This window comes from Aphis gossypii, chromosome 2 (genome assembly GCF_020184175.1).
Source record: "Aphis gossypii isolate Hap1 chromosome 2, ASM2018417v2, whole genome shotgun sequence".
NCBI lineage: Eukaryota > Metazoa > Arthropoda > Insecta > Hemiptera > Aphididae > Aphis > Aphis gossypii.
This window is the reverse complement of record NC_065531.1, coordinates 15559847-15583617: the sequence shown is the minus strand read 5'-3', so window position 1 is coordinate 15583617 and position 23771 is coordinate 15559847. Positions and strand designations below refer to the sequence as shown.

At 32.3% G+C, this 23771-nt stretch overlaps 2 protein-coding genes across 2 annotated transcripts in view; both read left to right on the top strand.

Annotated features, from left to right (window-relative positions):
• The window catches only part of LOC114126312 (alpha-mannosidase 2), a 125995-nt gene extending 110315 nt beyond the window's left edge, over positions 1 to 15680 (top strand). The window contains exons 4-6 of the mRNA XM_050199609.1: positions 4802 to 4935; positions 12600 to 12889; positions 13004 to 15680. Of these exons, the coding sequence (XP_050055566.1) occupies positions 4802 to 4935; positions 12600 to 12889; positions 13004 to 15382 (2803 nt within the window). The 3' untranslated portion in view covers positions 15383 to 15680. The remainder of the gene's footprint in view (positions 1 to 4801; positions 4936 to 12599; positions 12890 to 13003) is intronic.
• A 4765-nt stretch (positions 15681 to 20445) lies between these two features.
• On the top strand, positions 20446 to 22939 carry LOC114132597 (protein LZIC-like). Its single transcript, XM_050201617.1, has 5 exons — positions 20446 to 20725; positions 20942 to 21077; positions 21227 to 21382; positions 21506 to 21647; positions 22770 to 22939. The coding sequence occupies exons 1-5, from the start codon at positions 20643 to 20645 to the stop codon at positions 22808 to 22810; spliced, it is 558 nt and encodes a 185-aa protein (XP_050057574.1). The 5' UTR covers positions 20446 to 20642; the 3' UTR covers positions 22811 to 22939.
• The last annotated feature ends 832 nt before the right edge of the window (positions 22940 to 23771 follow it).

Genomic DNA, 23771 nt, shown 5'->3' with positions numbered 1-23771 from the left:
GAGGAAAATTAAGAAAACGCGTTCGCCTCGGTATTCTTCCATCGCGCGGCTGCAGCCATTTATAGATTATATATATATGTGCGAAATTATTATTGTGTATTTCATTTGCCCACTCTCATCGTCGAATCGTTTTTTCGTACCGTTTTCTGTGATTTCAGCACTTTGGTTTGGGTGGTCGCTGTAAAATACTTTATTACCTAAAAATCGTCTCTCCGAAAAATTAGATTCATTTTTCGTTTCGTTTCTATTATCTTTCCAAAACGAAAGATTAAAGTTTCTACATTTACATTTTTTCTCTTCTAATTCTATTTAGCTGCGTGCGCACTGCGCAGGTAAGGCACTAAGGTACCACAGAATGGAGACTTCATTGCATACCTATTAAAATATATATGATGCACAAAACTACAAAACGTTATGTTTCCTTTATATTTTCAAAACATAATTTAATGAATTGAGAATAGTTTCACACTGAAATATTTCATAATTTTATAGGCAGGTACTGCGTATTTTATATTTTATGAATATATCAAACGCTGCCATTATACCGCGAACATACATAAAATATCTACATATGTAATAATATTATTGTATTTCAGTCGCTTTTATAGATCGTTTTGTCCACTGGCGTTTTAGTACCTATGTATAGGTATGCGATGATACGATTATTTAATATAATATACGATTCGCATTTTATAAGCGCCTATATACGAGTATTATACACACGTATATATACCTATAATATACGAATGTATTAAAATATTTATAATATATATTATTATATATTTATGTCTTATACACGCATTTCTTATCGTCGTGTTTAGCCGGTTATTAATACAGATTTAAGAATAATCCGTCAGGTGAACGTGATTAATATTACTCTTAAGTCCTACAGTATTATTGAATCGACGCAATACACGTAGATCGGCATTGATATTATTGTAATTACGTTGTTTATACCGGTCCGGCTACCACTATATATATGTATATATATATATATATATATATTATAGTATATATACGTATATATATATCGCAGAGGTACACGAAAGTATGTTGTACAAATATGAATATAATATGTAAATATAAAATGTTTCGATTAAAAAAAAATAAATATCACATTTGACACGACTAAGCCACTGAATATAGCTTTTAGACGCGGATTGCGCTGCGCGCACATCATCAAATCTCTTAAATCGACGTGCGCGCGCGTGTGTGCGTAGATGAATCGATTATGTTATTATTTTACATATGAGGCATAAATAATAATCAAAGTACCTGTTGTATACGCGTAATACTAGAATTAATATTATTTTGTGTAGTACATAAATATTTTAGATTAGAATTATTTAAATCTCAAAGAACGTCGAACGCGTCGAAGCGTGAGACGATATATAATATATTGATATTTATATATATTTTTATGATTTTACGTGGAACTGTGATGTGTCATCGGAATAATAATATGCAATAATCAACTTATAATCGTTTGGTGTATAGGTTCGACGTACCTTTCGTAACCATACACGTGTGGTCAATATTGTATTATAATTATTATTGAATTGTAATAATTTGTTTAAAACGTGCAATTTCGAAACTATGAGGATGTATAGGTACCCTGCAATAAGTATATAATAATATGGACAAGCAGTATCGACGAGCATGATAAATATAATTTGAAAACGTCATTTAACTTAACGCGATGGTGCTTATGTTATGAAAATATGATTATAATAATTTTCTATAACGCTTAGCCTTGTTGAAAGCCGCAGCGACTGCGTGCTGGTCGCTCTACGCACAAGTGTCCGCGATACGAGCAGATCGGAAAATGGTCGTGAAAGAGTGATTTTTCAGATATTGTATTATATTTGCGTTCGATTAAAATGTAATAATATGTTGGTTGTTTTTTTATTAAACTCGACTGCACGGTGTGATTCATACGGTATTACGGTGTACTTAAAGAAAAATTAATATATTTTATACGTATCAATAATTGTGTTATAGAGGTGACGTTAAATTGTATACAATATATTATAACGAATATCGCACACACATAATTCAAAATATTAAAAACTACGGGAAAATAGGCGTACGCAAATTATTTACATAGCATATTTACATATTCTAAAATCTTAATCAGACGAATAATTTTTTTTCGTTCAACCTTTAAGAATTATTATTGATGGTTACGAGTTCGAATTTCCAAAAACGTTTGGCTAACGAAAAATGTTAATGAAATATTATCGAAAATGTTCTGTGAATTTACGTTAAATTATATATACAAATCATTATTTTAATTATTAATTTACAAAGAAATTAAAAATGTATATAAATACTGTTTTATTTCACAGCTGCATGTTCCGCAAAAATCTTATAAAATGTTAAGTGTTTCGTCATTCGTAAAAGATTAAGAACCACTGTATAAGTATTCAAAATTAATTAAATTTGCTTGCATTTATAAAACAACCACGGAAACATAACATCTGAATAAATAAAAACTTCATATATTTGAAAAAGAGTAAGCAACGACTAAAATTGAAAAAAGTGGATAAAAAAAAATTCCTGTTACGATAGTATATCGGCGTGGTCGAATACTGTGGCATAATGGCTATTATATTCGCATTTGGTTATTATTTTGAGACAAAATATCTTAAATTTCTAATGACCTACAGTAATATTATACGAGTATATTACAATCATTTATGTATATATATATAATAATACACAAGAGCCAAATTCGCTGAGGTAGAGATTTTCAAAGACTTTCTAGTTATTTTTAGCAAACGTTTTAAATTATAACTGTTATTCGGTGTATAGTAATTAAAAACATTGTGAAAAAACTACTGCGGACGTTTTTCACGAATAAATCTCTTGCCGTAGGGAAAAAAAATAACCGCATACCGTTTACAAACTTACTCTCCGAGCAGTATACTTAAATATATATATATATATTTATTTATTTTAGGCATAGAGGTCTTCCTATAAATACACTATTGTTCCCACGAGTACAATAGCGGATTAGCGTTTTTTTCTTTGCTCGCTTCTCTTGTCTATACTTAAATAATATGGTCGAAATAATTCTGCGCAGATTACTCACAGAAATAAAAACCTATCTGATCTATATATTCTCCGTTCCCTTTATGTTGAAAATGACACCGAAAATCGGAGCTTGTATGAGTTGTATAAAAATATATTATATACCGGAAAAAATTGTTTCAACCTTATTTATAATTTATAACTATTTTTATTTCAAACGTTTTCTGTAAAATAACTCAATCTGTTTTTCATCTGTGTTACGTGAACAAATAATCTTGTATTTACACAAATGGCGACTTTTATTCATTGTAACACAGTATATCATAATGTTGCATAAAACACAACGATTATTATATACAACACTTACTACTCCAATACTCCCATATTATTATTTATAAATTCTACATATAGTGTTCGCACGCTATACTACACATAATCTGATACAAATATTATTTAATTTAAAGCATTAATTGAAATTCGACATTAATGAAATATATTATTGATAGGATGCTGCTGTACCCAATAAAAAACTCGAAATGTAAAAACCATTTTACGTGTTTAATCATCTCCTAAATCAATTTTGACGCGTCATATGTTTCATATAAAATACAGTTTTTAATTATATTGCAATACTCGTGGTTATCAATTAAATCAAATCTTATATACATTTTCCGGGACAATTTTTCAAAAGGTCATGCCAATCGATATTTACGTGTTTTTGTAAAATATGCTCATCATTCAATATAGTTTTTTTTATATTATGTAACCGAATAACAGAATAAATTTTAAAGAAATTATCTACAATTTATTTTAAAAATAAAAATTCTAAGATATACTTGATGTTATGTAAAAACAAAAATGAGTATATGAACTACAAGTATGTACCTATAGGTATTATTGAAAGAATAAAAAGGTAAAAACAGAGAATGATGGATACATGGTTCAAGTCTCGTTTAATATCATAGTTCACCAATTTACAAAAATATTAAGAGATCTCATTTAAAAGCGTTTTTATTGATACGCCTGATAAGTATACACACACGATTAATAATATTCTGAAACGGAAAGTTTTACAGCCCAAAATAAGTATAAAATAATTATCATAAAATACTGCCTTTTTTTTTTTACCAATTCTTGTATAGTTGTATTATTGAAGAAAAAAGTTTTACAATAATAGATATTATAGTCTGGAGTATTTATAACACTTCATTAAAAAAAACCTCATAAGTTCAAAGTTTAAATTTAGTGTTTCAAATACTATTATTATTAAGTATTAGTAAATATTAATTATAGCAATAAAAAAAAAAAAATTAAAAACTAAAATCAACCGTAGTTGTATTATGGATCCCTCTGTATTACACAGAAATTTCAAGCGTTAATATTTTATCACGGTATCACTGATTTTTTTAAAATAATTTCAATTTTCTCATTACCATATCTATAATTTATCTTTATATACCATCATCTATACCTCCAAATATTTAAAGAAAACCTGTATTTATATTTTCTGATAAACATTTAATTTGAAAATATTATAATAAATAAACAGCAGGTGATCGTGTGAAAAGTTTTATACTTCTTCAAACTTTAAATCGCGAGCCCGCATGCTTTCAATAAGTTTTAAACTACCTTTATATTTTTTTATACTTGACTGTTTTACAAATTTTATAAAAAGAAGTATGTATACTTACTTATAAGACCGCTTACTCTTTAAACTATGTATAATAGTATTGGTAAATTATTTTATTGTTTTATTACAATGTTTCAGCGCTCATCCGACAAAAAAGAAAGTAGTCCAACGGTTATTGGCGGAAGGACGTTTGGAGATCACTACCGGCGGATGGGTGATGACGGACGAAGCCACAACACACATCTATGCCATGTTGGATCAATTAATCGAAGGTAATGTAATAATAGCGAAATCATATTAATAGTACGAACGATCACAACAATATACCTATGTGGCCATGAAACAGTCTACCGACGCAATATAGGTACATCACCGTTATTTTAGTTATTTACTATTATTATATTATTGTGCGGTATCGGTCGTCATCTCAACTAAACGTTTCTCATTGCTACATGTAAGCGGAGCACAATATAGTATTATGTCAGTTTATAATTATTATTGTCTTCAGATCTAATCTCCAACGATCCAGTTATTGTATTGCATTTTGTAACTCTATAAAACGATTCCACTTTTCCATTTTATCAAACTGCCATTTTAACCGTTTTCCAACACTCGAATCGCAACGATTATCTTTTATGAATATTAGAACAATTTTAATGTCGGTACTCGTCATGTATATGTATGGTTCTTTTATCGGAACACTTTTTACAAACAATAAATCCATTTAACGTTGCATTTTTTTTTTTGAACATTAGTTTTCACAAAAAAATGTATTCTCATCTCTACATCACAACTCTTATTACAGTTACTATTGTAATATACATATATAAATATGTATATTTTATTTCGCACAACTTTAAATGCACTCACTTTGTGCACTCTTTCAAGACTATATAAAGCAGCTCGGATGCTGATTGCTCCTCTAATCAAATATTATTATTGTGCAATGTTATTGGTCACGATCCCGACTCGGCCGTTTATACCGTCTGCTCGACGCGCATTCACTGACGTACAGACGCACAAAAGCACAATGAATTTATTAGCTTTTCCCCGAGTACGCTTTTAATAACTCAAATAATTTCCAGCTTTCCGTCTTCTCGTCGTTGTTTCGTCATTCCACTCAAACCTCTATAGTTCCGCAACTGTAGCGGGGGGCGTAGGATACTCTGTTCATTTTTTTTCCATTATTATTATTGCTATAACTAACTGTTTTACTGCTATAATACCCTTTTTAAGTATGCGTACACGTTTTTTTTTTTTTTTTACTCGTTTTTTCGAACAGTAGCTAACAGGCGACGGTAACGGCACTTTGTTAGACTTCTCCGCGGAACGCGCGCTCAAATTGCAATCACTTTGCGTACATTATTTTAATGGGAAATAATCTGCTACCGCGTTTTGTTTTTTTCGTCGTTATATAATAAAGGAGGGTAGGGTGAAAAATTAGAGATTCTTATATATATACGTTTTATATAATCTTATATACGTAGTAGTATATATACAATGAAAAATCGTTTACCATTTTAAGGCCGCTTTTATTTCGGCGAACACGGAATATGATTATGGCTTATATAGGGGTAGTTTTGACTTAATATTTGATTTGTACCACACTTCGCTGGAGCAACATTGATCAATAACTCGCCGATTAATTCTTAAGTAATGTAAGTACTCGGAAAAAAAATATATTTTAATAATTAAACGTAGGTCATCGCTACACGAAAACGAGTGACGATCGTTCATGTTCAGAATCGAAAGTCAATACATTAATAAACCGTGCACCGGTGGATTATATAATAAATTAATAAATTATTAAATATTTCCATCCGAGTTCGTATGTTTTTTATTTTTTTTATGGACGTTGGCGAATTATCGTTTATTACACTTATATCTACCTGTTTAGATATACATTATACATATATATATAATGTCGTGGTGAACTTCATCAGTGTCGATCCCGGGCAACTATATAAGCATATTATACTATATATGCAATTTTAATTCGTCATACTCGTTGTTTGTGGCGATAAAAAATAATTATAACAACGGCTATATTACGCGTATAATATTATAATAGCGCATTTGTACACGTGTTCGGTCTCGGGATCGCGGGCCATATTTAGTCATATAGTATAATAATAATAATAATATGTAGTCGGCAAGCGTCATAAAACATAATTTTACCTATGTGTATACACGACAACCTGCAGCAGCCGTCCGTCTGCATCGATTACGACGCGAAATCGTGAGACCGTGAATTTTATGGGTGATGGATGACGCGTGGTGTACGCATACAACTCTATACGCGCTGCTTGCACGCATATATATATCGTTATTATTACATAATATACAGTGCGCCATATCAGACTCGCGTGTCCCCCCCCCCCCCAAAAAAAACCCAGGCACCGCCCAACCCCGTCGACGTATATAAATGTGTGTGTTCACAAAATCTTCGTGACGAGACCCATCACGAATTCCTCCTCCACGCAGCCTCACAGCGCCTGTACACCCGTATTATAATAATACTACGTTTATATCGCATAAAATATTATTTACACATATATTATATATTATATTAATAATGTAAGTATTCCGCCGAGATTCGTCTGCTCGCCGTATTTGGCCGCCGCCGCCACCGCTTTCGGGGGTTGTGGAAACAACCCCGCCGGGCAGATTATACGTGGGTACGGCAATTCCTATCTGACGTGCCAAATATTACATCGAACGCCATACATTATACGTTGTTATTATTACGCTACAGCATTGTTCTTCGCGTTACGCACGAGCGTGAGCTTTTTTCGCATATAATATAATATTAAATATATATTACGTATATAATATTTTCGCGCGTGGCGGAACGTATATATTATGGCCGTAACAATATACTTACATTATAAACCCGGAGAGTCATTGCTTGTTATATTTTGGCTGACGATGTGTGTTTTGCGACAATTCTTATATTATTCCTATAAAAAACGAGCTCGTCCTTATAATAATACAAAAATAATAATACGCATAACATATTATATTATCCGTGTTCGTACATATTGTATTCTTCTAATTTGATGGATGCCATTACAATGTTTATCAGATTTGAAACTATTTATAAAATTATGTCAAATCAAATATCTCAAAGAGCGCTGATTATTAAATCGATCTCCAATAGTCAAATAGTATAGGTACCAACAAATAATTACAAAACGTTGGTTTTTCGATACCTAACAGATTCCTGTTGTGAGTCCCTCGTCTTTATTCGTTAAATTCAAAATTTTAAATATTGGCTTCGAGACGCACTTCCTCGGGTATTACCTGCAGGTTTATGAATCTGCGAGTTCTGAGAACTATATATAGGTAAATGCGAGACTTGGCCGTGGATCGCTTACACGCGCAAACATATACATACAACACTGTCTTTAATATACGCATAATAACACAGTAGGTATTTATATGTCATATATAAATCCAGCAAGATGAAGGAGCACAATTCCATTGTGCCTTTGACTTAAATACCTGAGTAAACTTTATCGATACGACGGTAAAATAATGATTGAACCGAAGATACAACTCGATTTGTACGTACATCTGTGTGTATAATATATGTCTGTTAAAAATATGTTTATTCAGACGAATTAATCAATGTTTAATCTATACCTTCTCAATCCCGCGCGTTTTATTTACTCGTTATTCCATCTCTATCGGAAGTCGGAGAAGGTTTATACCGTATTATATTAACCGGTGACGGAGACGGTTGTTTTATAACAATATATATATATATATATATCGTGTTTAACTACAACTGTCGCGGTACACGGTCGTTTAATTCCGTTCACGACTCGCGCAGTGAGTGATTTCTCTGGAGGACGATACATGTATAGGTACAACCGCGGAATAATTTCTTTTCTCGGCCATACACGTGGTTTAGATATATACCAAAGGTACAAACGTACTATATAATGTATAGCGATTCCATGAACGTCTTTCGTGATTCGCCGCGGATAAGTACACATGAAAAAAAAAAATAATATTATTGTATGTAGTTCGATGTACGATTTGTCAGCTGCTCGGAAGATTATTATTTATTCATATGTTTTGGACGCGGTCCCATTGCGTTTGTATAGACGGTGCATTATAGATAAAAAGAGAGAGAGAGTTATGACTTTGTGGCGTAAAAGATAATCGGTTCGAGTAATCGACTATAATAATAATAATATGATGGATCGCTGTTATATTGCGTCCTGTTCGACGAAAAAAATATACGTCCACCTCGCGTCCGCGTCCGCCTGATCTCGTATATAGAAACCCAAATATTATTCCACGGTAGACTCATCTTTGCGATGTTCACGCGAGTAAATCATCTACCCGTGACCGGACGAACGCAACATAATTTTATATCCCATACCTGTGTACAAAAACGCTGCGATAATATACACTAAAAGTAATATATCGTGAATATCGTACGATATATTATAATAATATTACAATGTTATCGCGCTGAATATTAGGCTGATCTGACCGGAGAAAAATTCAGTAAATTCTCCACAAAGATATAATAATAGCAATATTTTAACCCGCGTGTATTATACCGCGGTATTGGTTATATGGTAATAGTATATGTATTATATTATACTCGTGTCGATAACAATATAATAATAATACGGTACGTTGTTTTTCTCGCCCGGGACATTGTTCAAAATTTCAAACGCAGAATTTATTATTTCACCCACCCGCGGACGAGTAACATAGTATTATTTTAATCAAATCATTAGTTTCGTTTCACTTAGTACAACGAGTCAAAGCTGTTCAAAACAAATAATAAGGTTATCAAAACATCGGAAATACTCTGAATACTAAATTTAATATCTAGAGATATTTGTTAACCACAATTATATGGATAAAGCTTAGTTTTATATAATACTATAGTTATATAGTAGTTTGTAGTGTAATATATTAAATTCAAAGTTGTACGTCTACTATTTCCGTGAAAACTATAATGCATATATTATTAATGCGTTATACTGTATACCTACTTAGCAACATTACAATTTTTCATTTGGAGATGCGTTACTACGATTCGGTATGCATAATATCAAAAAGTAAGTTAAGGGATGCAAAATGTTATAAATATAAGAACAATAATATGTTTTTACACCAGAGTCAGATAGTTAGTTAAGTTACAAATCATAACTGCGTATACGAGTTATAACTTACGTATACGGAATTCTCGAAACATAATATATATTATTAATTAACTATAACTACCCTCTTTAGGTACAGTGTTTTCATATATAGTAATATCGCTACATCCAATTCAGATTAGGTATACTGCTGCAAGTTATATATTATTGTATATTATAATATTATGAGAGTTAGAAGTGAGGTATACCGCGCACAATATCATCATCATTCGGCCGGGCAAGATCCCGAGCGTCCATTACTGCTCTGCTGCAAGAATAGTCGATGGTCGATAGAAAACCAAATGACAAAACTTGTCTCCCGCGATGAAAAATATTTGTACATATATTGCGCAGTATAATATACGTTAATGGTGTATCGATCTCGTAGCTTTCAAAAGTATAATAATATTATAATGTACACACGCGTACCTACTTCAACTAGACGCTTGGGCGACGAGTACTCGCATATATACATACGTGCGTTATTCGTATTACGCCGTCGACTGCAGCCGTTTCGTTTTAGGACCCTCCGGAGCAGTCAGGTAGGCACACACACACTGCAGACAAACGCACAACACTTGACAACTCTTCCGGAACGATAATAATAGTCGGGGCTTGTTAAAAACGCAGAGTCGCGTAGTTCGACGTTATAATAATAATAATAATAACAAACGCACGCGGAAAATAGAGAGTCTGAAAGCACAACCTCTCCCATACCGGGTGATCCATTCAATACAAAACATCAATTACTTTCAAAATCATTAAATTTTTTTATAAATATTATTTTGTTTTTTTTTTTACATACAATTTAAAAAAAAACACTTCAAAAAGAAAATTTTTTAATATACATTTACAATTCTTTATTTCAGAAAAAAAATAGTAAATATTTTTTTGAGTACTTCGATACAAAAGAAAAAAAATAGAATTTTGGACGAAGTACCATCTTGACATCGCTTTGTTCAATCAACCACACGTGCTTGTCAAATCAATTTCAGATATTATATTAATATTTTCGGCTTATTGTAATAATGAAATGTACGGATCATACATTTCTCTCATAAATAATAATAAAATAATACGTAATTTTACAAGTTATAAGTATTTAAAGTTTAAACAAACTGCAGAGGACAGAGGTAGTTAGTTATACCACACAAAATTTCGATCTAGGTACTAATAAACTCATTTGTTTGAGATTTGATTTTTAAAGATCAAAATACTCTGAATAAAATTCTGCTTCGGAATATGAAATTAAAAATGTACTATCTTTATGATGTCTTTTAAAACCGTGCTAAAACCTAAAAAAAAATTTTTTTGTTCTTATAATTATGTAAAAGAAATAATTTCAAAAACATATTAGTGGTTTTTTTTAATAATTTAACGTGTCTCGCGTTAAATTGATCACCCCGTATATTTATATACCTACCACATATACCTAAATACAATATGTTTAATAGTGCGTGTAGGTCCGCAAGACAAGGGCTCAGAATAATTGCGAGAAACGCTTCCATTATATTGTGTATGCGTGTGCGTGGGTGTACTTAATTAAGACCGGAACTGTAGCCGTAATCCATTATCGAATCACGGAAGCCCTCCTTAAGAAAATCGTTGATCAACCATTATACGTATATATATGATTATTGTATTAAATAAGGTGAAATTCGCGACCGGCACGCGACCGTCGAAAATAAAGCTGCACCGCGCCACATTACGTCCCGCATATGTCTATGGCAAACACCGTCGGTTAAATGCACGTGCGTATATTTAACTAGGTTATTACGTGCGTGAACTTTGTTAACGAGTTTTGTTTGACTATATTATAAAGTCATAAACTCGCCCGAAACTGTCTGTCTATGGCGCATTCGAATGTCTCACTTTTGAAATGTATTTATTTTTCAATTGAAATTTATTGCAAAGAAAAATGTTTGTATTGGTGTGTACCTATCTGTATCATTACATTACTTTATCATAACCCTAAGTAATAAGACGTAATTTATGTTGTACTTCATAATGATATAAAGCTTTTTCAAAATCAAAAAAACAATATTTATTGTAACGTCACTGGGTTGATGGTTAAGTCAATATTATATATTATATAATATTATAACTATGTATAAAAGTTATTGTCAATAATATTTTAAATCTGTATCAAAAAGTAAAAACAATAATAGCCATTTTTTATTAAAGCTATATTTTCATAACTTCAGTTTTTCGAATTTTTAATACAAAATTTTATCTAAATTCAGGCGTTTTTTTAATAAAATTTTATATATAATATAATATAGGTATATAATATACTGCTAGTATATCACTTATAATTAAATTTTAGTTTTGAATAGCAAACATACGTGTGTGACAGGATGGTTCTAAAAATAAAGTGTTAATGTGTTAACAATCTAAGTGTAAATAATTTGTATTTGAAACATATTATTCCAGCAAAGATGTCAGAATTATTTTGTTTGTTTTCTGTGACAACAAAGATCTGTAAACGGAATTTCTATTTATATACTACCGATAGATTAAATCGTACAAAGATCAATAGTTGTACGGATAGTAAAAAGAAAAGATTATTGTTTTACTCGTTATATTTGATTTGTTTCCACGTTCAAAAATCAAATAAGACAAAATAAAATATAAAACTGTTCACGGATAAATTAATTTTTTAATATTCATCGGTTATGCATGTATAATTAACGATTCTATACTTACGTTTCATTAACCTTAAGTAATTATTAGCCATTATTTATCATATTTTTCATTTGCCCATGTAGGTCACCAATGGGTAAAGAACAACCTCGGAGTGAACATCAAGACCGGATGGTCAGTGGACCCGTTTGGACATGGTCCTACAGTACCTTATCTATTGAAAAAATCCGAGATCACCGGTGGAACGGTCATCCAACGCTTGCACTACGCGTGGAAAGAATGGTTTGCACGAACGCAAAACGGTGATTTTTTGTGGAGACAAAACTGGGATAGGACAGGTCACACCGACACACTGGTGCATAATATGCCGTTTTCCATATACTCGATAAGAGGCTCTTGTGGTCCTCATCCACAGGTACGTGAAGTGATGAAATTATAATATTTTTTATCATAATTTATTGATACAATAACATTAGGTAGTATAATAATCATCGTTAACGTGTATTATTTTTTTTATTTTTTTAATAAGGTGTGCATCAATTACGACTTTCGAAAAGTGCCCGGCGAGTTCACTGACTATTCGGAACTAGCGGTTTTCATTGATGACCAGAACGTGAAACAGAAGGCCGACGTACTGATGGATCAATACGGCCGCACGGCTTCCGTATCGCCGTATAATGTGGCTCTAATACCGTTGGGAGACGACTTCCGGTACGATCATGACACCGAGTGGGACCAGCAGTACACCAACTACATGAAGCTGTTTAACTACATAAATGCCAACAAAGACAGATACCATGGAGCGGAAGTAGGTTTCGGCACGCCGTCAGATTTCTTCCGTGCGTTAAGGGCGAGAAGTGACGGTCAGTTTCCTACGTTGCGTGGCGATTTTTTCGTGTACAGTGACGTTTTCTCTGAGGGTCGGCCGGCCTACTGGAGCGGATACTACACTACCCGGCCATACTGGAAGGTGTTAGATCGGGAGTTAGAAACCAAGCTCAGGTCGACGGAAATTCTGTACACTTTTGCCGTTAACGACGCCCGGCGGAAAAAGCTCCAGACGGTAAGGCTGCTGGAGCGGAACTACGAGAAACTAACTCGAGCCAGACAGAACTTGGCGTTATTTCAACACCACGATGCTATAACGGGGACGTCCAAGTCTTTCGTGATGAACGATTATGCTCTGAAGCTATTCGAGGGCATCCAAAATTGCGCAGCGATCCAGAGCTTCGCGGTCCAGTGTCTGCTGTCAAAATCTGGTGACTCGGGCGCGCCGTTGTCCGCCAAAATCGTCGTGCCCGATAGCGATCGTCAAACGTACGACCAGCCGACGTACAGACTGGCGTTAAACATTGATAAGTCTCGACCCCGAAACGTGATCGTATTCAATCCACACGGTCGCCGGAAAACGGAACCCATCAAGGTGTTGGTATCGGAGCCAAACGTCCGGGTGGTGGACAGCGATGGGTCAGTTGTTCGGCACCAGATAAACCCCGTATGGAACCTGAGCGAAACGGCTGAACAGCCGTTGGCAATGTCCAAAGTATGCTTCGAGTTGCTGTTCATCGCTGTGCTGGACCCGTTGAGCCTGACCACGTTCACTATCCAAAAGGCGCCAAACCCGGAAGGCCTGGCTCTGGTTTACTGTAAAAACTGTGCTGGACATTCGGTGTTCACCGTCAAGCCTATGAGGCTTGGTGACATTCAGTTGGAGAACGATCACATGCAGGTGCTGTTTGACGGCAAGACGGGTCTGATGAGCTCGATCGTGGACAAGGGCACGGGCGTGTCGCAATACGTGAACATCGACTTCGCGGCTTACCAAGCGGCTCAGTTGCACAGTGGCGCCTACCTGTTCATGCCTGACCCGAACTTGAGGGACACCGAGAAGAAGGTGCTGGACGACTATCCTGGGCCGTCTACAGTGATAATAACTTCCGGTCCGCTATCATCCGAGATCACGGTCGTCTACGGCATTGTGACGCACAAGGTGCGGCTTTACCACGGAAAGGGCGTGGAAAGCAAGGGCCTGTACGTAGAGAATGTGGTGGACTTCAAACAGCCACCCAAGAATCGGGAGACGGAGCTGTTCATGCGGCTATCGTCGGGCATCGCCAACGGTGAACCTGCAGTCATCTACACCGACTCCAACGGGTTCCAGATGCAGAAGCGCGTAACGGTGAAGAGAGTGGGTATCGAGGGCAACTACTATCCGACTACGACGACCGCGTACATCGAAGACGACCACCACCGGCTGACCGTGTTGGTAAACCACGCGCAAGGCGCGGCCGGATGGGAGCCTGGCCGAATCGAGCTGATGCTGGACCGGCGGACGCTGTACGATGATTCGAGGGGAATGGGTGAGGGGGTGGTGGACAATAAGCCAACGCTCACAAAATACTGGATACTGTTGGAGACGTTGTCGGACGACGGAGGCGGCTCGAAGGGCGGTGACCGGGTGTCCAACCCCAGCCTGGTGGCTAATCAGCTGTCCGAAAGTCTTCTGTATCCGGCCGAAGTATTCGTCGTCGAACCGGATACCGAACACCATCTTCGGCCCGCGATAGCCATGATTGACAGGCCTGTTCCGTGCGACGTGCACCTGATGAACTTCCGGACGAACACCGACCCAGTGTTTCAGCAGTTCCCGTCACCTTCCGCACTCATGGTGCTGCACCGGAAAGGCTTCGACTGTCGGGTAGACAAGGGCTACCGGATACCCGAGTGCCAGCTCAGACGTGATAGGGGCGTATTCGACTCGGGCACAGTGTTCACCGGACTCGGACGACTACAGATCGCCAGAACCACTGTCACCGGTATGCATCCGATGGACGCCGTCGACCGACTCGACCAGGTGGAGGTGGCACCAATGGAGTTGGCCGTATTTAACGTCACGTTTATCGATTGAACAAGTCATTTGTCACAATCGCGTTCCCACGCAACATATTATATTTAATATTTTAATACGTTTGTAATTTATCTGCCTGCGACCAAATTTCTAGAACCTTGCGCTGTGTTATGAAAACGAAATGTCGAATAATATTACTGGTTTCAGTACATCGATTCCACCTCAGATTACGATATCACACCTATATTATATATCACATACTTGCATACAATACGAGCAGGGTTGTACCTTGGGCTAGTTCAAACATCACCCCTCTTTGAAAATTTTACGGATTACGTAACCTAACATAAATTTGATTTTTTTTAATAATATTTCACAGCCCTCGACTCGAAAATGTATTCTGAGTTTGACATTGAGTACAAATCATTTCTAAGACCACTAACTAGAAATATTATATTTTATAATTGACTCGATTGTATACTATCAGGTATTAATTTTTAAGTTTCTCACACGCCCACTGGCAGTAGATCGTTAATGGGGATGCAAACATCGACACGAGGCTCCTTTACATAAGGAAGTTTTTCGCAGTCGCTTAGCGTGAAAACCATGCGTGAATACGTAACATGTTCGCAAAGTTTTCGTTGCGCAGAAATGTAATATAGAATTAAGCGTTAGCGATTATAATATCGTTATGACTTTAAATTGTTTGTAAAAAAATATATGTTAATTTGAAACTTGTATATTGTTTTCTCGCAACAGTATATATTATTATACCTATATAATGTTATATTTTGAATTTAAAATTTGTTGAAAAATACTAAACATATTACATATAAAATCAAATATTTATAAGGTGTGTGTGCAGTTTTCGTTATATTATTATTATTATTATTACATATGTTCCGGAAATTATCACTGCACAGCGTAATATTGCATAAATTTTTTTATAATATTGTTCTTTTTTTTACCTTTAGAAATTATGGAAATGTTTTTATTTCTAGTCACATGTCCTACGCAAATCTCGATGATAAACATATTATTATGTACTAATTTTCGTTCATTTTAAACTTATTGTGTTTGACTATTATTTGGGTATTACATTGTGTAGCTTTGGTAATATCATAATACTATTATTAAGTTTAAGCACTATTTTTACTTTTTCTTTTCATTTTTCGTTAAGATAAACGGAAATTAGGTGTGTCATATACTCATATACAAATAAGTAATTTTTACTATAAGTAGTGTAATATATTATATTATATGTTATTTTTTATAAATAAAAAAAAAATTACCCATGTGTTAATATTGTTAACTTATATATTTATAGGCTGTAGGAATTGTGATATAATATAATTGGATCGGTGTTTATTTATAATAATAAAAAAAAAAAAAACATTTATAAGAAACTGTTTTGATATAATTTTTTTATTTATTATACGGATGAGTTTCCCAAACTCCATTGACTCATATTCCTGTAGTAATTTATGATAACTATACAACGTTTTCAGTTATTTGTTTTGTTCAATATTAATTATTGTTATTTGTATTATAATTGTTGAAATTTTTATGTTAATATTACATTAAAATAAAAAAATTGTCAGTGTAAAATTACTCTATTGCCTATGATAACCGCTGATGTTTTATAAGCGGATCTAGTTGAGACTTGACTACTTGAGAGCGAACGAGTCTCACATTTATGTTGGGTGTATTTTAAAATCTGGCGACTACTATCTCTATTCGGAGTGTCTAGACAGTTGTCAGTTACCATGTCATATTATAATACATTAATACATTATTCAATGGATTAAATTATTCATCATTTATGAAATAAAACTAACAAATTGTGATTGTATGGGCGTACTGGTGTATTGTGTATGATGGATTTATAACTAAAATCATACTACACTTATATAATACCTATATATTGTATTTTCTTTTTAAAACGACTTTTATTGAATAGAAAATATGTTGAATTTTAAAATTTCTTAGTATTTTACATGATTGTGGTATCCTTGACTTGTCACAAAAAAACATAATATAAAATATAAAAAAAACCACGCTAATTTTATGAAAATCAGTTTATGGACACGGGCGTATAAACCTATAAAGTACCTATATTATGTACAGTATAATGTTATGGTAAATCGTGTTATTTAACAATATGTATATTTATTGATTTACTGCTATTATCTTTGGAAATCATATTGTATGACTCGAGTCCAAAAGACGGTAAACGTACAATATTGACTGAATGTTCAATAATATACTAATCGATCATTAGGTTGTATTGTGTACATATTACACCTATAGTTGTGTAAACCGGTTTCGATCACGTACCTGAGAACCACGGCAATGTTTCCAATTCCGACGTAGACCCCCTTAGTGGTGCTCACGTCCAGTAGGTATTTTATAAATCCTAGATGGAACAAAACCTACTTGTGGGTGGCACTGACGAACCGCACTAGCGTAAATATGATTAAAAATCTGGAGGGGGTAGCTAGAAACATATAATCCAACACAATAAGTCGTAAATAAAACGATAACACAATATTTTATTGTTCTGACAAAATTAAATTCAAAAATATTTAGCAAGGAGTAGATGAGGGGTTTTAGAAATTTTTGGAGACAAAGTCCTCCGGTTAACACATAAAATAATGTTCATAGATCACAACCCATTCACCCTTCTATATAGGTACTTCTTTGAATATATATTTCAAAGAATAAAATACTTATTTTTATTATTATTTATTAACGGGCTGAGCCCTATACAACAGTTTAAAATATATAATACAGTTTACAGTTTGAATAATCGATACAGATTACACACATATACGTTTAAACACCTAATAAGATAATAGGTAACACAAGTATTATAATAATGATAATATGTATGTACTATGTATAGTAGGAGTAATTATAATTTTATTAGTTACGATAAATGTTGCGCTCGTTGGCCAACTACACCATGCGGTCTAACGGATTATTTCTGCCATAATTAGTAGTGTGCACGGTAACTACGAAAAGAACATAATATTATGGTGTCTAGTAGCGCGAAAAGGAGTTTTAAAATTGATCAACGAAAGAAGTGAGGGAGTATTTCACCAGTTTTTCGAAAAACTCTACGTTAACGTTAGTTCACCTGTCTGCCAGTGAGATGAGACCGATTTCCTGTATTACTGTATGGAATATAATCATGCGGAGATTTTAATTTAAGTTTACATTTACAGTTCCGGTGGTAGGAAAAAGAGTATAACCGGGCGAGTCAGTCATATCGTCGTCGGGAAGCAATCATCCTTGTGTCACCCAATTCCGGTCGCCGCGATATATATAAAGTACCTATATTTAGTGTTTATCTACTCGTACCTATTCAATGTTGAGGACTTGCGATGTAAAATTATAATCCGTTTACAAAAAGATGTAAGATTTTTTGATTTATTGATCAGGTTTATTTTTATGTGTACAGAGAACATTAAAATCGTAAACCCTTGTACAAATCAGTGGCGGTCAAACGGGGGGGGATGAGGGGGATAGACCCCCCCCTTGGAAAAAAAAACAAAAAAATAGATTTAATAATATAATACAAATATTGTTAATATTAGTAATATTACATTGTTATAAATAAAGTAACAATTTACCTGAATTTAAAAAAATTGATATTAGGCATAACCATAAATTATATTTTAATGATTAATAGTAGTGCATATTAAAAAATCAGCCTCATCCCCCCCCCATGACAAAATCATTTGACCGCCACTGGTACAAATCATAATTTCAACTAATATTATTAGACACCAATACAATTTCACAGAATCTATTCGTCAATTGTTATCTGGTATAGTTGTCGCCAACATTCATTTATACCTGCTCAATACTGCAGAAATAAGCTGCAGTTTATAATTAGATGGGTAAATTGTCTTTGAAGTTGACAGTGTAGTGTTCTTCTGTATGCATATTATACAGTCTGTATTGTCAATAATTATGACATTGTTTGACAAAGCATTATCAATGTACGTTATTGTTGTACCAGTTATATATTACCATTTATAGTTGTATAATTGTTCACGACTTTCCGAGTACAAATTGGTATCGTTTTCGGTTCAGTGGCACAACTATGGGAAACATATTATTCGTGATGGGTGTGTGTTTGGGAGTTTCATAGGCGGCGCCAGGGGGTGTGCAGGGTATGTCGTGGCACCCCCTAAACAAACAAAAAAGTTCTTTACACAATATGAGACGTTTCATAGATTCTGAACGGAACGAGTCATTCAAGTCATTGTGTACAATATACAATATGATATAAATAATCCGAGTTAAGATTTTCCAGAAATATTTGCGCTTCTTGAGCACGAAGGCTGGCTCCGCCAGGTGTTATAAATTTATTATGTAACAGTAACACTGTAAAAATATTCTTTACTCAAAAAAAAAAAAAAATTATAATAATACCTATTTTTAATCAAATATTTGTTTGATACAGTATTGATATCGATTGCATGTATACTATAAATTAGCCACATATGTAGGTACATTTTCACAAATTATCCATATTTTATCAAGAAGCGACATTAAACATTACAACATAAGTCATTACGTACAAAATAATATTATACTCAACAAATTTTTATTACACTATTACCACCGTATTCCGTATGACGCGGTCCAAGTTCAGAATTGTTATTCACCAATGTGATTAAGTAGGTATAGTATTGTTTCGACAAAGTCATAAATAACCTCATTTAAAAAAAATCACATAACTCTTCATGAAATAACTGAATATTTTCAACTAGATATTAAGTTTATTTTGGTACTTATAACGAGTTAACCATACGGTTTACATACGAGGAATATGGAGTCAAACATACCTAATATACATATTATTTTGTGCTATTTTATTATTATTTTCTTTAGATTCTGAGGAAGAATAGATTTTTACCTTAAAATCGAATCAACTATATAATGGGCATCTATCACAGTTGCTAGTTGCATATTATTATATTTTGTACCTGAGATTTTTACGGATTTGAAATAGCTATTATCAACTCAAAACCGGTGATTGCATTATCTCTGCGGTTTAAAATATATTGATAACAACAGACCGAATAAGGCAGATTCGACGATATCATTTTAAAAGTGATAAACTGACGAGTGACGACCACTGACAATTCGCAAGATTCAAGTGTTTCAACAATTTATTATTTAACTGAGTAGTCTATAAATTACAGTATTTGTTTACAACAATTACCTAGGAAGTTAGGATACAAAAAATTAATTTAAAATCAGGTTCCTTATCAAATACTGTTAGACCTATTCAAAACTGTTCAAAATGTCAAATGAAATGTTAAGAGAAAATCTAGAAGCTCAATTGGAACGTTTAGTCCAACAACTTAGCGATTTAGAGGAGTGCAGGTAAAGTTTTAATATATCATGTGCAATACTCACTTATTACCATTTACTTAAATGTTATCTGTCATAAAAATGATCACATTTTATAATGATAGTAAACCATTGATATAATAATTACAGTCAATCGTAAGTATTTAAAGACACTTTCAATCTCTGCTGAATATCTGATTCAAGAACAGAAATTAGTTTTTTTGTTTAAAAAGTAAAATTATGTTACAGAAGCGACATGACTGACGATGAATACAACGAGTCAAAAGAAGATACCGTCGAACAGTTAAAAGAATTTAATGATCGACTAAGTAAAATTACTGCTGGTGATATGACTATACATGACAATTTGAGCATTATGCGTTTAGTTAGTATTAATATAAATTTTAATATCATAGTACTCATTTGACATTTAAATATTATTAACTACATTTTGTTAAGTTGTTAATTTTAAAATTAAACATTAATCAATCAAAGTAAGTGTACAACTGTATAATATTGATGTTTTATTCATAGGCAACTAGTGCAGCCATAACAAAAGCATTTCAAACACCTTCTATCATTAAGATGTTTGCTAAAAATGAACCAAATGCACTCAAAGACAAACGCAATCAAATTGAAAGGGATCTGAAGTTAGGTAAATTGAGCGTGGAGGTTGGAAATCGACAAAAGGTTAGTCTCATTTAAATAAAAATAGATGTGTACAGTATACTTAATATGTTTTTGTGTTTGATTTATTGAAATAAAATTTATTGATCTAATTGTTTAGTTTATGATTTATTCTACATTTAACAGCTTGAAGTATTAACTGCGTTGAGACATCTTGGTTGTGAACTGACAGATAGTGATAAAATATTTATTCAAGAAGAAACAAGCAAACTTCAAAGCAATGTGTCATCAAATGGTTTTAATATATCAGACTCTTTAAATGGATTTGGTATGAATAATTCATTATTTAAATCACATAAATTGTTTGTATATAAATATTGTATTGATTACCTGTTTGAATTAATTAAATTTATTACTTTAATTGTTAAAGATATAACACAAATAACGCTAATAATAAACAATTAAAATCATAGGGTAATTTTCAACTTTATACTAGGTATAGGTACATTTTTAGAAAAATTGCTTTAATTTTATTTTTCATATAATAATTTTCCCATATTCCATCAGTTCTGAACCATAAAAGGAGGGTTTTTTTTTTGTGTTAGATATTTAAATGTGAATATGGTTTTTTTATTAACTTTATATCATTCTTATTAATTTCATATAACCTTTTCTATTTTTTTTCTTGTTATAAAATATACAATATTTTTAGGTTATTTTTTATATAAATTATTATTTTGTAATACAATACAATTAAAACAAAAATTCTGTGTTCAAAACATTAATAAAATTATAATATTTGTAACAAAAAATAAACACCTAAGACAAATCTATAAACAATTTTATATCGTTCCCAAACTAATGATTATAAAATAAAATAAATATATTAGTGGTTTGTTATCAACAAAAGAGTTAGGTACTAAAACTATTAATTAAATACAAAATTAAAAATAGTTTTCATTGATCATTTCATCAATTCCATATGGCTTAGTCTTTTTACATTATCTTAATAATTATTTTTTTTTATAAGCTCTGTAAGCAATACAATTTTAAATATAAACTATACAATAAAACATCATTAAAAATTTTCTGTGAATAATTGATTTGGTCACTTATTAGTAAATAACTGTTTCTACAAAAATACTAATTTAATAATTTACAATATCATAATATAAGACTCTTTATAGTATAATATCTACTCAGATAATGTAAAAAACATAATATACATACATATTACATATTTAACCATGATTATAATATTGGTACATTTAGATTTAAAAATAAGATTACAAATGTATAATGATAATGAGAAAATAATATTATTATTTGGAATTTTACATGTGTATTTATTAATTTGTTAATTTATTTTTATTTTTTATGTTTATATGTTATAGGTAAATATAGAAAGTGCAATATATTATAGATTATTATATATATATTTTTTTTTCAGATTACAATATGTTTTTGAAACTGGACGACACTACAACGTAAACAAGGCTTATTTAATGTTTAAACTTTACCAACTACTAACCAATGTCGTAATCAATAGTATTTGTTATATTATGATTGATTGTTGTACTTTTTTAGGTACTTAATCGTGATTTACAATGATCAAATTTTCACCATTTTATTAAAAACTTGTATTTCGTGTTCTAATAATATAATTATGTTATTTGTAAATAATTGTGAATTTTATTTTAAAAACTTGAATAATTTTAATATTTTATTGTTGTAAGAAGTATAATTTTATAAAAAAAAGTGCAATAACTCAACTAAATGCCATGTAATGCCATGTTTATATTAAAAAATCATCTATTATACTATATAAAATGTAAAATGTAATTTGAATTTATTTACCGTATAATATAAGAATATTATAAAATCATGTTTCTTATTTAACTTTTATATTTTAAATTGTATAATATCAAGAAGGATTCTCTTTGTTTATTGTTTAAATTAGTGGTCTAAAGCTGTCTGATTGGTAATTTGAGTTTGAGACCACTTTATAACTTTTATGTAGGTATATAGTATTCTTAGTTGGTACTGCAGGTTTCAAATGATGAGATAAATCTTAATGATATAGTAACTACATAGGAGTCAATTATTATCTAAAGATAAATGTTTACTTATAGTGTGTACTAATTTTTATTTAAATTCGGTACAGTACTGCAATAATTACACATGTTAGGTCAACATTTTTAAACGATATAGCTTTCTTTAAGATTCTGAGTGGGCTTTGTAGAATGATGAATGTATTGACTTCACTATGATATATATATTTTTTAATTTTTTTGTTTTGATATGTATACACAGTAAATAGTCCATAGAATTCTTAAATTTTCAATTTAGTGGTTGTTTTAAGCTAGCAAATTTTATCTAGTTTATAGTTTAAAGAAGTAAAGTTGTCAACATTTTTTTTTATGGCCCAGCAAAACACAACAAATTTAAAAAA

Excerpts from the sequence above, each read along its gene's own strand:
- LOC114132597 (XM_050201617.1), top strand. The coding sequence starts at position 20,643 with ATGTCAAATGAAATGTTAAGAGAAAATCTAGAAGCTCAATTGGAACGT. Across the intron at positions 20,726-20,941 it reads AGCGATTTAGAGGAGTGCAG|AAGCGACATGACTGACGATG; the intron begins GTAAAGTTTTAA and ends ATTATGTTACAG. Across the intron at positions 21,648-22,769 it reads AGACTCTTTAAATGGATTTG|ATTACAATATGTTTTTGAAA; the intron begins GTATGAATAATT and ends TTTTTTTTTCAG.